The sequence below is a fragment of the Mastigoproctus giganteus genome, chromosome 7 (assembly GCF_048544385.1).
Source record: "Mastigoproctus giganteus isolate SK-2022 chromosome 7, ASM4854438v1, whole genome shotgun sequence".
NCBI lineage: Eukaryota > Metazoa > Arthropoda > Arachnida > Uropygi > Thelyphonidae > Mastigoproctus > Mastigoproctus giganteus.
Genome location: NC_143581.1, coordinates 130,572,488 through 130,588,735, shown reverse-complemented (window position 1 = coordinate 130,588,735; position 16,248 = coordinate 130,572,488). Strand labels below are relative to the sequence as shown.

Sequence of the window (16,248 nt, the reverse complement as noted above, 5' to 3'; positions counted from 1 at the left end):
ACACCACAATAATGATCGAAATGTTATCAGAAGCCCTCAACTTGCTTCAGTTTATCATTTTAAATGGAAAACAAAATGAAAAGTCCACCAGGTGCAAACTAATATTTAGTTGAACCGCCTCTGGCCGTGATGACAGCAGCACACCGTCGAGGCATTGACAGATCAATTTCTGAACATAATCATCTGATGGTTCGTGGTTCCAAACACGAATTATGAAATTCACGAAAGGCCTTTGGTTTTTTTCTGGCAACTCAGATTCCACACGATGCCAACAGTTCTCTATAGGATTCAGGCCGGTCCCGGTTGTTTCCTGGCCAGCTAAGAGTTGTAATGGACCGTTCTTCTAACCATTTTTTCACCTGTAACAAATGTAAACACATTACTGTCAAACCTCTAATGCAGAAATGAAGCTAAAGTAACTACAGAAGTGCCTACTTATACTTTTCGCCCGATGACAAGGAGCAGAGTCGTCCTGAAAGATGCAGTTACTTGGCAGGTTGAAATGGTCTCTAATGGTTGCCGGCAATTTGCCTTCCAATATAGCCAGTATCCGTTGGCATTTACAAACCTCTAAACTTTTATAAACTGCAGAGGACCTACTCCGCGATACGAAATGCACCCCATATCATTTGGTTGGTAGGGAATTTCACTGTAGATACCATACAGTCTGGATGGTATTCTTCACCACGTCTACGGCGAATCGTTTGTCTCCCATCAGAGTGATGCAGGTTGAATTTCTTCTCATTCGAGAAAATAACTGACTTCCACTGTTCGGGAGTCCATTTGACATGCTCCTTACACCAACTTACACCAAATAAATAGGGCCCTTTTCATTTTTTGTGTGAGAGAAGTTTCTTCTTAGGACGACGGGCTACAAGTCCATTTTTGAAGCGGCGTCTTCTGACTCTTACTGGAAAAGGGGCACCTTCTGGTAGGGTTATTTCCTGTCCGTTCAACATTATGATTTGGGATGAGGTTGATGGAAGTAGTTTGAGCTGTCGAATTTTCTTTCAAATTATTCTAGCATCTCTATCTTTGGTAATGGAGGGAGTAAAATGAATACACAAGTCTTTTGTGGCTTTCCATTTGATGAAATGTGCTTTCAGTTTCTTATAATTTATGAGATTAGCAGCGGTGAAGTATTTCCTAATGTTTGATGAAGTTTGTGGGTGTATTTTTTTTTGGCTGATGCTAATATCTGTAACAGTGGCTGCCAATAATGTAATTTGTGATGTTTTAGGTGGCATTATCTATAGTTTGATACTCAATAATTAGCTCATCAGTTACAACATTGAAGCTAAATTTGACCCGGTATGCTTTTGAGAATTTCCATTTAGTTTGGTTCCTTACTGGCAAAGATTTCATCGTGGAAAATTCACAAATTATAGGGTCAGTAATGGTCATTGTTTAGCGGATTATCGAAAATCCTCCATTCAATGTCTGAAAGCAAAATGAGGGAGCGTGTTCACAATGGCTGAGATTGAGCCTGTAGGAAAATGGACGTGGTGTGGTAGCCCGTGAATAGTAGCGTGAAATTCCTTTTGTCAAGAAATGACTATCACGTGGCCACGGGCAATCTGGTTAAACCTCCATATTAGATAATGTCCGTTAAAGTCACCTGGCAGACCGAAAGAAGATTTCTATCTTCTTTCGGTCTGCCATGTGAACACCAAGTCATCTTCATGACTTGGTGTTCACAAATTATACCAAAGTGAGGGTTATTTCGATGGCAACTGTTTCTAAGGTAGTTTGTAGTAGTATATGTCTGGAAGAGATTTTTGAGTTTAATAATATGGCCACTCCACCATATGCGCCATGGGTAGTGGTCCTGTACGAAGCTCCATTTACTCTGGAGGCGCAAACTAAAAAAGAATATTAAGTGGTGGAAATTTTCTTACAATTACGCGTAGAAATATGGGGTTCTTTAATGGGGACTGTATTTTAAGTTAAAGAACTCTAGTCGCATAGAAATTTGTGGTGCATCCTGTCTTTCAAATGAAGCTGAACACATGTTTTACCGTCACATACAAAGCTTACTTCACTCACTCTCTTTTAATTATAAAATATAATGTTATCTATGCATTTTAAACGAAATTTAAATTACATTTTCATTCCAAGAGTATCATGTTACACTTATTAGATTCGAAGAATCTTTCTATTTTTAGGCAAAATATATTTTCCGCTTTTTACAAAATAATTTATTTTGTTTTCAAGAAAACTGAATTATATTTTAGCAATCTTTTAATATTTGATTACTTTTAATATGTTTTGAATAGAGAGCTTGTTTGATGGAACCATTCCGATACAAGAAGCCTTAGCAAAAACAATTATAGAAAAAGAGCGCATCGAGGTATGTATGAAGAATTCTTTGATTATGCTGTAATCTTTGAAATCTTTCAGGGATTGATAATCACCTAGACTTTAGAAATGTTAAATATAGGACTTATAAAATATTGAAACATGTACGTGATACAACTCAGACATGGGAAACACAACGTGAAGTTGATAAAATGTTGTTAGACGGAATTCTCATAAATATTTCACTTCAACCAAGTGAATTGTATATATAAAAGATCTGGAGAGGTTTAAGCTTCTTGGTGGATCTAGAACGAGCTCATCTTACTTCGTCGACCGGGCTAGCCGAGTGGGTAAAGTACCTGCCCGGCAACCCAAAGGTCGCAGGTTCGATTCCCGCCTCGGGCTTGGATCAAAGTACTGCAAAAAAAACCTTGGCAGGTGCAATATGGCCACAGAAGCCGATGCGCCAACAACTACCAAATCAAAAAAAAAAAAAAAAAAAAAAAAAAAAAATCATCTTACTTCGAAACAGCGTGTTTTTCGATGCTCGTTGATTCATTATCGGAATATCAATGAAATGACAATTGTAGCAGTCTACGTTATAACCCTGAAAAGTACTTGTGCTAAGTAATCCACTCAAAATTTCAAAATACATTTAAAATACCCATAGTTTCGAAACCTTTCAGAATTGGACCCATCTTAATAAAAAAATCTTCGCTAAGAATGATCCCCAGGAATCACCTCCTGATAATAATGAAGAAAAACAAACGGTAAGATAAAAAGAGAAAAAAAAAGAATGGGATAAGAAGGAAAGCGTCAATGGTTGCAAAGAGTTACCACCCACATGCTGCTAAAACACAACTAGAATTCCACAATATGGTAAGCCAATATGGAGAAAAAAATGAAGAAAGCCAGTAACAAAAACAGAAGGGAAGGATTTTTTTTTTTTTTTTTATGTGAACCCCAAACACGAGAGGTATTAGAACCTATAGTACTTAGTACCGTGCTTGGGTTGGAGGTTGAGAAGACGAAAGAAGATATTTGTTGACATTGGACTTGAACTTCTGTAGATTGTAATTTTCAGGAAATACGTATGAAGGAAGGTTGTTCCAGAAAACGGCAGTTGAATGAATAAATGAGGAAGATGAAAAGTTGGTTCTGTGGGTTTGAAGTTGAACAGTAAATGGATGTTGGCTGGTGGCGGCACGTGTTCGGACTGTTTTGAAAGAGAGAGCGGGAATTATAGAAGCCAATTCAGAAGAACAGTGCCCATGGAAATATCTGTAGAAGAGGCATGCAGCAGAAACAGTACGTCTATGAGAAAGCGAGTGGAGAGACTCTGTTAAAGATGAATCATTAATTAACCTAACTGCCCTCTTCTGAATGGAATCAAGAAGCCTGAGAGAGGTTTTGGGGGCACCACCCCAAATGTGGGAACAATATTCCATGGCAGGGCGGATTTGCGATTTATACAGAGTGAGCAGCTGTTTGGAAGAAAAGTAACGCTGAGAGCGAAAGAGAAAACCAAGTTTTTTAGATGCAGAGGAAGCAATATTTGTAATGTGCTTGTGCCAAGAGAGATTAGAAGTCAGGGTAATTCCCAAAAGAGATATATCCTTTTGCCTAGAAATTGGAGTGTCACTAAAGATAAGCATAGGAGCAGAAGAATCCTTTTTGCGAGATATAAGACAAGACTGAGTTTTAGAAGGGTTGAAATCAACTAAGTTGTCTTTGCCCCACTGGAGAATTACCTGAAGATCGGCATTTAAGGAATTGGTAGCAGATTTTCGAGAAGTTGAAGCTGATTGAGCAGGGCAAGGTTTCTCAAAATGGAAAGTTGAATGCAATGTGCTATCATCGGCAAAACTATGGATAGGATTTCCAGTCAATGGAAGAAGGTCATTGATATACAAGAGGAAAAGAGTGGGGGAAAGAACTGAACCTTGGGGGACACCGGCATTAGTGGAGAAGTTAGAAGACAGAGAGCCATCTACCATCACCCTCAGTGAGCGATCAGAGAGAAAACTGGATAACCAATTACTAAAAACAGTTGGCAAACCATAAGATGGAAGCTTGTTTAGAAGACCTTTATGCCAAACACGATCGAAAGCCTTTGAGATGTCAAGAGCAACTACTTGGGTTTCACCGAACCTTTCCATTGAAGTAGTCCATAAATGGGTAACATAAGCCAGAATATCACCAGTGGATCGACACTGACGGAATCCATACTGGCGATCGTTGATCAGACGGAAGGTTTCTAAGTAGTTTAAGAGATGGCGGTTAATTGATTTCTCCATTACTTTAGAAAGAGTAGAAGTAATTGCAATGGGACGATAATTGGATGGGAGGGATTTGTCACCCTTTTTAGGAACTGGCTGGATATGAGCAAATTTCCAAGCAGAAGGAAAAACACCTTTGGAATAAGAAAGTGAAAAAAGGCGGCAAAGAATAGGAGTAAGTTCAGGAGCACAGATTTTGAGAACAAGTGGAGAAATACCATCAGGACCTGGAGCTTTCTTAGCATCAAGATTCATCAAAATCCTTCTGATATCCTTTTGACGGAAGACCACAGGAGGCATTGAATGGACCGTGTTGGGAATGGTGGGAGGTGTTTTACCAAGATCATTAATACATGAGCTGGAAGAAAAATGGGATGCTAGCAGGTCAGCTTTATCCTTGGCTGAAGTGACAACAGAACCATCTGGTTTGGACAGAGGTGGAAGCAGAGATGGGCAAAAGTTGCGGCCAATAGCTTTGGCAAGAGACCAGAATGCTCGGCTACCATTAGGGCAAGAAGCAAGTTTTCTACTCTTAGCCTGTTCAAACTCTAGTTTGGACTGATTAATAACTGCTTTACAATTGTTGCGAGCTTTGGTGTAGGCAGAAAATGAAACTGAAGAATTAGAAACAAGCCAATTACGATATGCAACATTCTTCTCTTGAACAGCCTTAGCACATTTATTGGAAAACCAAGGTTTAGATAAAGGACGAGATTTTAAAGTGGAGTGTGGGATAAAGGATTCCATTCCTGCAAGAATAATTTCACTGACACGATCTGAGCAAACGTTGACATCAGGAGTTTTGAAACAGTAATCCGACCAAGGAAAAGAAGAAAAGAAGTCTCGCAGGTCATCCCATTTTGCATTCTTGTAATGCCAAACAACACGAGGTTGGGAATAGCCACGAGATAAAGGTTCCATTGGAGAAGAGACAATCACCAAGTTGTGGTCTGAAGTGCCTAAAGGACCTCTCACTTCGACCGTGTACTTAGAAGGGTTGTTTGTGAGAAAAAGATCGAGCGTATTGGCTGTATGATTCGGATTGTCCGGTATTCTTGTAGGTAAATGAACAATCTGTGCTAGGTCATTAGTAATTGCAAAAGCCTCAGCATCTCGACCTGCTGGGTCGGTGTGACTAGAGAACGGAAGCCAGCTGGAGTTGTGAACATTAAAATCACCAAGGAAAATTACCTCACTGTTAGGAAAGTTGGACTGGAGAAAGTCAAGTTGCAACGAGAGGAAGTCAAAGAGCTCCAAGTGATTAGTGGAGTTTGGGGAACGGTAGAGACAACAGATGAATTTGACACAATGAGGTAGAGAGATTTTAAGCCAGAGAAGATCAAAGAGAGGAGATTCCAAATTGGCAAGTCTCTGACAGGGAATATCAGAACGGACATATGCACAAGTACCACCTTTGAGGCGAAAGGAATCGTACAGCGAATAATTTGGGCATCTGAGATGAGCAGTAGTTGAATCAACCGATAACTGAGATTCTGTCAGAAAAAGTACATGGGGTTTGGCAGACTGCAAGTGGAAATGGACATCATTGAGATTAGATTTGAGACCACGTATATTTGTGAAATGAATTAGGAAATCCTTGGGAGGTTTAGATCTTTTCGCAGATAAGCTTGTTCTATTAGTTTGGCAATTCATGGTGTATTCAATAGTAAGAAAAAGTGGGTGGGACATGCTGTATGAAGTAATGAAATTTTTGGATATGGCGTACATGTGGTAAGAATATACCCAGATCCTTGACATAACGTGGCCTCGACAATGCTCCCCGCATACACACTACTCGGACTCCCTCCAGTCACTATCTGGCAGAGTAGAGGTAGCAAGATTATACACTAGCTGATCCGGAAGCCTCCTAGAGAGTTACCAATAGGTTCGGTCCGGTGTACTAACTAGCGGCCGGCCTGCGAAAACCGTTTTAGAGCTGTACCCTCGAAATGTAAGGAATATTGGATCTCGCCACGACGTTCATCATAACCTCAAAAGTCATCAATCATACTGCATGATGGAAGAGATAGGGAAGGGTTGACCGGAACTTAGCTCTAGAGACTAAACATGGGTTCCACCACTTCAAGCCTCCAATAAGCAAAGTGGTGGTATTTCACCGGTTGATGAGAGTCATCTACCACCTAGTATTGCCTGGTAACATAGAGGGGCGGCATTCCTCCATGTGGTGTGGGCGCCACACCTCGACCCCTGCTTACGTTGGTTCACACCTGGGTGGTCACCCACCATGTGCTTATGCATGGAGGTTATATCCAGGATTACTAACAGTCCCACCATCGTGAAGGTGCAAGCAGAGGATTTGGCTGTCACAGACCGTCCGGACTTCGCCGAAATTGGGTCCACTTGACTTGAGTGTCACCCGAATATCAGTTCCATCAGCGTTTTAGACTCCCAGGTAGCAAGTACAGCTTGTCTGGCATATCTGAGAGAATGTCTGTGACAACCTCAAGGACCAAACCTCAAGGATTAGTATTGAAGAAGGGATTCGTTCTTAAAATAATGGGGAAACACTTGGTTTTCTTTTAAAGCAATTAAGATATACAGAGATCAGTAAATCTTCCGAAAAACTTAATTGTATAAAAGCTTTATTGCAATTAAACCTCGCCACAACTTTTGAATGGATCACTTTCACTGATGAAACAGTGCCCTTGAGATGTAGCTTCTCTGCATGCCATTGCTATCATGCAGCGAAGCACGCTTTGTTAGGTTGAGATTGCGGAAACTGCGTGACAGTTAATCGTGCTGCATAACAATACTAAAATAGAGTGGAAACGATATGTCTCTGTTAAAATAATTTATTGACATTTTACACAAATGATAATCACCTTTGTTTCACCGCCTCACTAACATTGGACTCACGCGATGGTCAGATGCCTTGCCGCGGTCCAGGAGAATAAGTGACTGTTTAGGGAGCAGACAGATGTTTATTTAATCGACTGTTTAAGCACCAGTTGTTATCCTCACTGAAAACGAATTCAAAATATTACTCTCTTTTACCTTAAAATTATGGAACAACTCGTTTGCAAACATTTTTGTACGCTTACGTGTTTGTTTATGTTTGTTTGCGGATGTCGATTAGAACGATAATACATTTACAAGTAACCTTATATATGAATCACAACTTCATTTAAATTAAAATATACATTTGGTAGAAATTACATTATAATTATAAGATTTCAAAAGGAAGACCAATGTAATTAAGAATATCTGTGTCCACAGAGTTCTTGAAACAAATGACTTAAGTTTAGTTAAATAAAAAAACACGGACAACTGAAGCATGGAAAGAGAAGGTGAATTGATCTTACCATTAACCAATTTGGTAATGAAAACTTAATTCTATAAAATTTAATAAATGAGTATTAGACATTAGATGCGGATTGCAAATAATATCATCAGTATTTTTCTTTAAGTAATCTTATATTCTGTACTCTTTATAAATGGGTAATTTAAACTGACACAAATCTCTGTATATTAACCCGCGTGATGTTCGTTTTTAATTAAAGTGGAGTGTTTTAGCTTCAGTATTGCAAAGCGCATATTTCTGAGTAGAAGTTTGCATTCTAACTTGTGGCTGTGATATAATCAGCAATGTAAAGCTAATCCTTATTTCATTGCTTTAGATTCCATTAAAATTTCAATTCTTTCTCTTTAACCCTATTTTCAATGTTTTTTTTAAAGGCAGAACCACAGATTCGTGATATGGTGGATCTCACAATAAAACTTGTTCTTACTATTCTGAGAAACATTGTGGTAGGAGAGGAACCAATGGAATTCATTGCCCCCAGTGGCCTTGGACTTACCATTTCCATGTAAGTGTCGTTATCAGTAATCTCCTTTTATCAGAGTGGAATGATAGTTCGTTAAATGTAAAATATATGAAGAGTGATTTTGATCTTTATTTACTGTTTAAAATACCACTGTTTATGTAACTAACTCTTGAACTGGATTTTTCTAGGTTTAAGGGAGGAACACTTAGTAACAGATCAATTCAACACGGCGATGCAGTGTACGTATTTCCTGAAGTGTGCGATATTCTCAACGAGTACGGCTGCGCAGGAAATGAAACCCTAGGAGTTATGGTATTAATGCAGCAAATATTATTTGAATAACTTTTAATTTCTTCGTTGAATTTTCTAAATTTAATTGCTTGTAATAGTTTTTCTCCGTTTATAATGATCAATACAGACCACTCAGACACACCTTGAATAATTAATATTTCTGAGGTTATTTTGGGGGAATCTTCTCCTCCCCGAAGCGGGACCCTGTTCCAAATGTCATCTACTTTTGCCTGAATACTAGTGGTCTCTCTGAACAGCACTGGCAACCATTCTCAACCAAGAGCTTTGCCCGAATAGTTTCCTTCTGGGAGAGCAAGAGATTCCACTTAAATGATTTCATCAGCCAAAATCAGCTGCATTGAGAAGTAGTCTACCATTTTGATTTCGTAGTGGTAGTTTTAGATCTTTCGCAAATTCATTTTATGAACATTAGATATTTATGGAAAAAGTTAGCAGTAATCATATAACTAGAAAATCAGAAAAATTCTTTAAAAATGAGTTTAATATTACACTAAAAGTACTTGATAAATAATAATACCTATTCTGCAAAGTGGCATAATAGGTACTTTTGCCAAAAAAAGTTAAATACCTACAAAATAATGTATCCGCATAAGAGCGCGAATTTAAATATCATTTTCCATCTCTAGTGGCAATTTTCAGAACATATTTGGGTTTTTCAAAGAAACACTGATTTTTCATTCATTCGTTGTCCATAAATATTTTATGGACAATGAATATGTATTGTTTATTAACCATGAGCCCGTGGTTTCATGGGCCTAATCTTCCTCAACTATGTAGAAGCATTAATGATTGTAGGTCATGATCTCTATATATGCATTTGTTTGTTTGCATTCGAAGTAGTGTATACATGATTCATTAACAAATCATGTATCTAATGCGATGCCATACTTCAATGTAACAAATAATCAATAAATATACGCAGTCGAAATTTCATCCGGAACATCATATTATTGTACAGGACCTCGCTTCCAGGATTCTCCACGAGATAATGTCCTTGTAATGTCAGACTGAGCCTGGTCTCTGGTTTCAAATTATAACAAGAAATATTTTGGTGTCGTTTTTGATTTTAAATTCTCTTTCACAGAATATGCAAAATGGCTTGGGGATAAAGTAAAGAGACTCCTACCAAAGATCAAAGGATATACTCAGAGCCTTATACGATGGTATGTTTGTCAATATGCTGTGATTAGATTCAGCTGCTTAGAGCAAGCGTGCGAAATGGTGATGATAACATGGCACTTTTGTTATAAAGATTTTCTCGAGCACGTCGAGCTACATCTAGCGCCTGCAGCCTGACTAGGCACATTTCAAGGATTATTTTTTAATACCTGTGTTTGCACAATGTGGTTTCGAGTAGAATTGTGTTCGGATATTAACGTTGAATTATACATAACTTATTCAGTATGAAAAGACCACCAGGATGCGTGTTGAGGTAGAAATAATTTAGTTCTCTAAAAATTAAAGAAATTTCTTAACTTAAAGTTTAGAAATATACAAAACATAAGTTTCTTGGCAGGATTTTCTAAACTCCTTCAACGTCTATAGAAAAAGCAGAAGTTATATGAAAAGCTTCAAGGTCATATTATGAGTTCAATTTCAGTCCGGGTAATTTGGTATGTTATCACCCAATATACTCTCAGTTAAAATATAAAATTAGTAAAGTACAAATCAAAAAATATTTTTGTAGAGTGAAAGAAAATAGAAAAGCAAAACTAACTATTATCATATTAAATGCATATTTATTGAATAAGCTAAAGTATGATGCTATTTGAATCATAGTCTACACGCAAAAGTTAGGATCCTAAGGAGGAGTTAGTGAGATTGTTTTTGGTGTGTTCACACTTCATATACGTTTATTAAGTAAAAGATATTTGGATCAGTTTTAAAACTTGTTCAAAGCTTACTTACTGATCGTTTTTAAGAGAACTTCTTTCTTCTAGGCTGTGTCGTGGCCAGCTATTCTCCAGTCATACGGTGACGGTGTTGGTGTCCTAGCTAATGATACGAAAACCATGCAGCTGATGGTGCTGGACGAAGAAATGAACATCATGAACATTAAAAACACCACCGGCCTGTTCAGCATCATTATTCCTCGAAAATCTGGAAGCGATGAAGAAAGTGTAAGTAGTTTTACTCCTTTTTTTTAACAACGTACCAAACTTTCCTCTTTAGAGTCGCATTAACATAGTTCATTTCTTTTTCATTTTGTTTCATTGAACAAAAATATCAGCTCATTCGTAAACGTGGGACAAGGTGCCAAAATGTCACCTTCAATGAGTCTCGATGGCTTGCCAAACAACACCTCCTTTATGTCACAGAGCCTGAGTACACGCTCCAATACATATACCGGTTTCTGCAGCCAGCCATCACCTACGGGTCAGAAATCTGGGCGTCGGCAATGAAAACCACGCTAAAAACCATTGCATCTGACGAGTACTGGCTTCTTCAGTGGATCCTCTTCAAGCATAAACTGCCACCACTCATACATACTTCAGATATCACCCAACTTCTAAATTACAGAAAAGTCTCCAAACGGATATTTGCCCTCCGCTTGCTCGTGTCAATTAAAATGATAGCGGGTGAAGTCAATACGCCAAATTTTTGACAGATGTGCAATTGGAGGATCCCCCCAAAACCCTTAAGAGCCCTCCCTTCTCTGCAGTCTGTGGCGTGGAGGCTCAGAATAGGGGATAATTCCTGCCCATGGAGATACTTCACAATGTCCAGGAGATGGATGTGAACTACAAAAAGTTCATAGAGGACAAATCGTACAGAAGACGCATCATCAGGGACCAGCTCTCGTCTTCAACCGAGTGACTGCCATCCTCTTTTCATCGCTTTTCATGTGTCTTCATTTCACATGTTAATATTAATTTTATATGTAAAATATGTAATTATACGTTTTATGTCCTAATATATGTTTTAAGTAATTTTTCCTGTATAAGTTATTTAATGTTAAACCCCTAGCATTGTCGCTGTTGTGGGTATTATTGCATTAGGCAATCATGTAATAATAAATATTCATTTATTGCAAATACAGCAAGCCCATCACAGCACATGGCTAGGGGCAGGTAGATATTAACAATGACTAGGAATTATAGCTATGAATTAAATGGGAAAAGAATTTGCAGAATAGGACATTTAGCTTTCAGCTGCAGTTACTGGGTTGGAGGCAGGGTGCTGTTTTTTTTCTCTTCATTTTATCGGAGATCTGACCTCATAAATCATCAACGTTGTGATGATTTATGAGGTGAAGAGATGCATTGGGGAAAATTCTGTCCATTTGTTTGAGCCTGGAGAGGTTGGATTTGAATTGCTGGTTTCTTGAATTTTCCCTGTTGGGGATAGCTATTATATTGGCTAAGTTTGGTGAATCGCATGCAGAGGTGATTAACTTTGCAAGAAGCATGACTCCACACTCGTTGATCATCTGCTGCAGAGGCTTTGTTTTTAGGTTTTTATAAAGCTGTTGCCTGGATATTGTATGGGGAAAACGAAGCTTACTATTGAGCCATATAAGAACCCAATATTCTAGGGCAAGGAATTTCTTGACGGTTACTTAAGGAGCACCAGACCAGATTTCGCAAGCATAGAACAGAATGGGAAAGATGCATCTTTGAACATGCTTAATGACTGTTTTTCTATCTTGAATCGCTGCTGTTTCTTGTTTGATTAACCATTTTGCTTTTTGAATTTTTTGAGCAACATATAAATAGTGGGCATTAAAGGAGAGATTTTTATCAAAAACAACTCCAAGGTCTTTGTGAGCGTAAACATTTGGGATTGGGACATCTGCAATTTTTATTTCTATGTGGTTGGGTTGTTTTTGAAGGGAATAAGTAATTTCAGCAGATTTGCTCGCATTTATATTCAGATTGAGATCTTTCAAGTACTTGATGATTTCACAAATCTGTGAATTCGCATCATTGATAACTTTGCGAATATCATCACTGGCTTTGGAGATTATAAATAACTTTAAGTCATCGGCATAAGCCAGTAGATTTGGATTTTCTTGTAGAAATGGTTGAAGAGATGCTGAAAATATAGTACTGGAGAGAACGGCTCCTTGGGGAATTCCTGTTGAGGTTGTGACGAGAATATTGTCAGTACTAGTGGGGAAGAGGAGAAGTCTGCGATTTAGGCTGTATTGAAGATAGGAAATAATCATTGTGTCAACGAGAAAATGATTTTTTAGTATTTGAAAAGCTTTTTTGAGATATATGTTGTCGAAAGCACCTTTGATGTCAAAATAAAATACATCGCATTGTGCCTTATCTTGAAACGCAGTTTGGATGCGTACAGTGGTGTCAGCTAGGCTTGTTGTTGTGGAGCGTCCTCTGGGACCAAAATGCATATTGACAGGCGCATTAGCGAAGATTGCATGTTGAAGATATGGGAGCATGATTTTTTCAATAATTTTAGTAATTATTGACGAAACAGCAATTGGTCGATGGCCGGGATGGTTGTTTCTGCAAGCTTTTTTAGGAATCAGCGTAATCCTGAAAGTTTTCCACTGTCTTGGAAGGAATGGCTGGCAGATGCACCTGGAAATGATATGCACTAACGAATCAATAATGTATAAGCTGGACAATCTAATAATAAAACTAGGGATGCCGTCAGGACCTTCACTACTATCAGGGCGTATTTGGTTAACTGCACGCTGAACTGTATTCTTGCTCACAAGTTGGTTAATTAGCAGGGCTTGATCCGGAGACACATCATGTTGCACTTTGTCTGCTTGTTCATAGGAATTAAATGCTATAAATCTGTTTTGTATACCTTCAGTGAAAATGTCAGATCTGCTTGTTTCCATATTGCATCTTATCCATTCAGAAACTAGATCGTGCTGTAAGTTAGCTGTTGCTTTCGTAGAAATTGCTCTTTTATTGTGCTTTAGCGTGGACATAATAATTTTTGTATGACTGAATTTTTTTGAGTTGAAACAATGCTCTGCTCTTTTTATATTTTGTGTGTGCTGATGAAGGGCCGTATTTCTTCCACTGTCTGTGGTATTTTTGCTTACTTTTAAAGTGTGGTTTCAGGTGGGATTTGAACCAAGGTTTGGAGTGAGAAGATATTCTAACAAGTTTGGATGCAGACTCTGTTTTCAGTTGATTCAGCCATTTTATAAGAAGAAAGGTGCGTCCTCTATAGGAATATTTTTGAGAACATCCCATGGATAGTATTTTAAGAGCTGCAAAAACTTTTCTTTCTGAAGGAATTTAATTGATGATATTCTTTTAGTGATTTCCAGAGGGGGGCGAGGATTCCCACAGCAAATTGTTGCTTGCAGTTCTATACTTTTGTGGTCAGATTTAAATGTAATGTTCGTACTAAGTTTTTCATGCAGTGGAAAGTTAGAGTATACAAGATCAAGCGCTTGATTACCTCTTGTAACAGGGACGTTGTAACCAATCACTGCCTGCAATAAAGATATATTAAAAAAAACAACAAGAACACGCCGCTCTCGCTGATAATACACCACTTGAAATTTAAGCAGCACCATTCACAGAAAGGCAAATCAAGCGAAAAAGCGACATCCAATTGTTTTCCTTTTTTTCAAAAAAATATTTGTCCGTTATTAAATTTTATGTCAAACCTTCTCACGCTGTAGTTTTAAACTTCTTATTATGAATTAATTTAATTACGTATTATTTATTTAAATAAATCTACACATTTATGAATTTTCTTTCATTTTGGGAATCATTCGGGAAATTTTTCAATTAATCGAGGTGTACAGTATAAGGTTAGTTATACCTTAAAAGGAAAATCCGTTGAAAGTACTTCTATCACGCAATTAAAAATATGTAAAATGAAATTAACTTTTGCATCTTCAAGGGCTTGTTTCTTTGTAAGGTCTTGAGCAAATTATACCCGAAGATCGTGAATTCTCCCGGTGGTAAGCGACTTCAACAGGCTCTCTGAAAGATTCGAGATAAATAATATTTATCTTCGCATTTCTCGCTGACTGTGAACATTCAAACTAGATATCTTATTCGTGGACTTCAAAGGAAAGGGAAAACTGTGTCCCTATAAATGTTTCAAATCCAAATCAGTTTTAAAGGTTATTTAAATAATAAGAGGAATCATTAAAAGTCATTAAATAACAAGTGGAATCACTCTTCCCATCTTACATAAGTCAATAGAAGAAACTCTAAAATAAGCAAGGAGTTTTTAAGAAGAAATCCAAAGTTGGGTTTGCTCATTTTCGTGTAGTTCAACCAATGGCAATTTCATTTCAGTTCTCTTCATTTAGAGTATTTAAAGTTCAGCGCTTATATGCGTAACCAACTGATTATTAATAGATAGTTTATTGCATGTTTCCAGTTACAGAAACATCATGTAACTGGAATATGACACTGAATTTGAATGTTCTATTAGATCTCTATGGTGCGGTTGCCTTCTCAGCAAGAAAACGATAATTCCTCTTCAAGATGTGGTTTTTCAGTCCCCTTTTTCTTAATGAAAGAAGAAGAGAATAAATGAGTGGGTCAGAAGTATGGTGAACCAAGTCCAATTTTTCTTGAAGTCGGGCTACAGATGCAGTCCCTTCAAGCTAATAATTCGTCACTTATTCAGAGAAAATGTGGAACAAGTCCTTAATTCTTTAGCCGGCCAATAGAGAGCTGTGGTTTCTTATAACGTTGAGGAACATCTGATAGTGTTCATTGTTACAGTGGGCCAAGTCCAACTTGCATGAGACTCAGCAGGAAAGTGATCCAAGTTCCACTTGTTTAGAACCATACAGTTACCTCTCTATAACATTTGAATCATAGCAGATCATGGAATTAGGGCACAAATTCAAACTGAAAAACAACTTCATATTTCTGAAGCTGACAACATCAGAACTGACATTACAGAAGATCTGGACCTTCTGTAATGTACGTGTGGAATGAGACAGAAGTGGAAGAGGGTTTCAATAAATCTCGACTGTTATTACAAAGCATTTAAAAGAGGATGCCAGCCAATGCACCAATATTACTCATCAATTGTGATGCTTGCGGGGTGCAAAACTGCAATATAAAGGTTGCACTAAAGTTGTACAACGACCATTCTATGGCCGTCAATACAATTGACGTTAGTATCCATGGTTTCTGGTCACTCCTACCTACCAAATGACGGCCGATTTTGTAGTTACAGAAAAGTTTAGTAAGAAACATTCATTGATATACGGCCCTGACGACTGGATTAATATAATAAAAAACTCAAAGAAAAAGGACCCACCATTTAAAGTAATTGAACTTAAGCATAATGATTTTTTGTCATCAGAGCCTCTAAAGAGGCCACAATCAACAGAAAAAAAAGCATTAGCAAGAAGTCTGACGAGTGGCTTAACTTTCAAGGGCTGCAGTTTAAAAGAGGGTGTCCCTTCTCAATATTTTATAAAACTTCATCAAGCGAGAGATTTAACGCCATTCGAAGATATTGATGTACAGCAGAAGTAGAAATTTGGTAGACCTCTGTCTTCACTGGCACAAGCTAAACAAAATCAACTATACAAAGACCGACGGCCCTTAGCAAGTGCAAAGAAAGCAGACATGATTTCGTTATTGCCTTATATTCCTCCTTGTCAC

General features: G+C 37.9%; 1 protein-coding gene across 1 annotated transcript in view; it reads left to right on the top strand.

Annotated features, from left to right (window-relative positions):
• LOC150083201 (polycystin-1-like) overlaps positions 1-16,248 on the top strand; it is a 154,741-nt gene that overhangs the window by 92,236 nt on the left and 46,257 nt on the right. The window contains exons 24-27 of the mRNA XM_090378431.1: positions 2,277-2,350; positions 8,274-8,404; positions 8,551-8,674; positions 10,615-10,794. Of these exons, the coding sequence (XP_090234557.1) occupies positions 2,277-2,350; positions 8,274-8,404; positions 8,551-8,674; positions 10,615-10,794 (509 nt within the window). The remainder of the gene's footprint in view (positions 1-2,276; positions 2,351-8,273; positions 8,405-8,550; positions 8,675-10,614; positions 10,795-16,248) is intronic.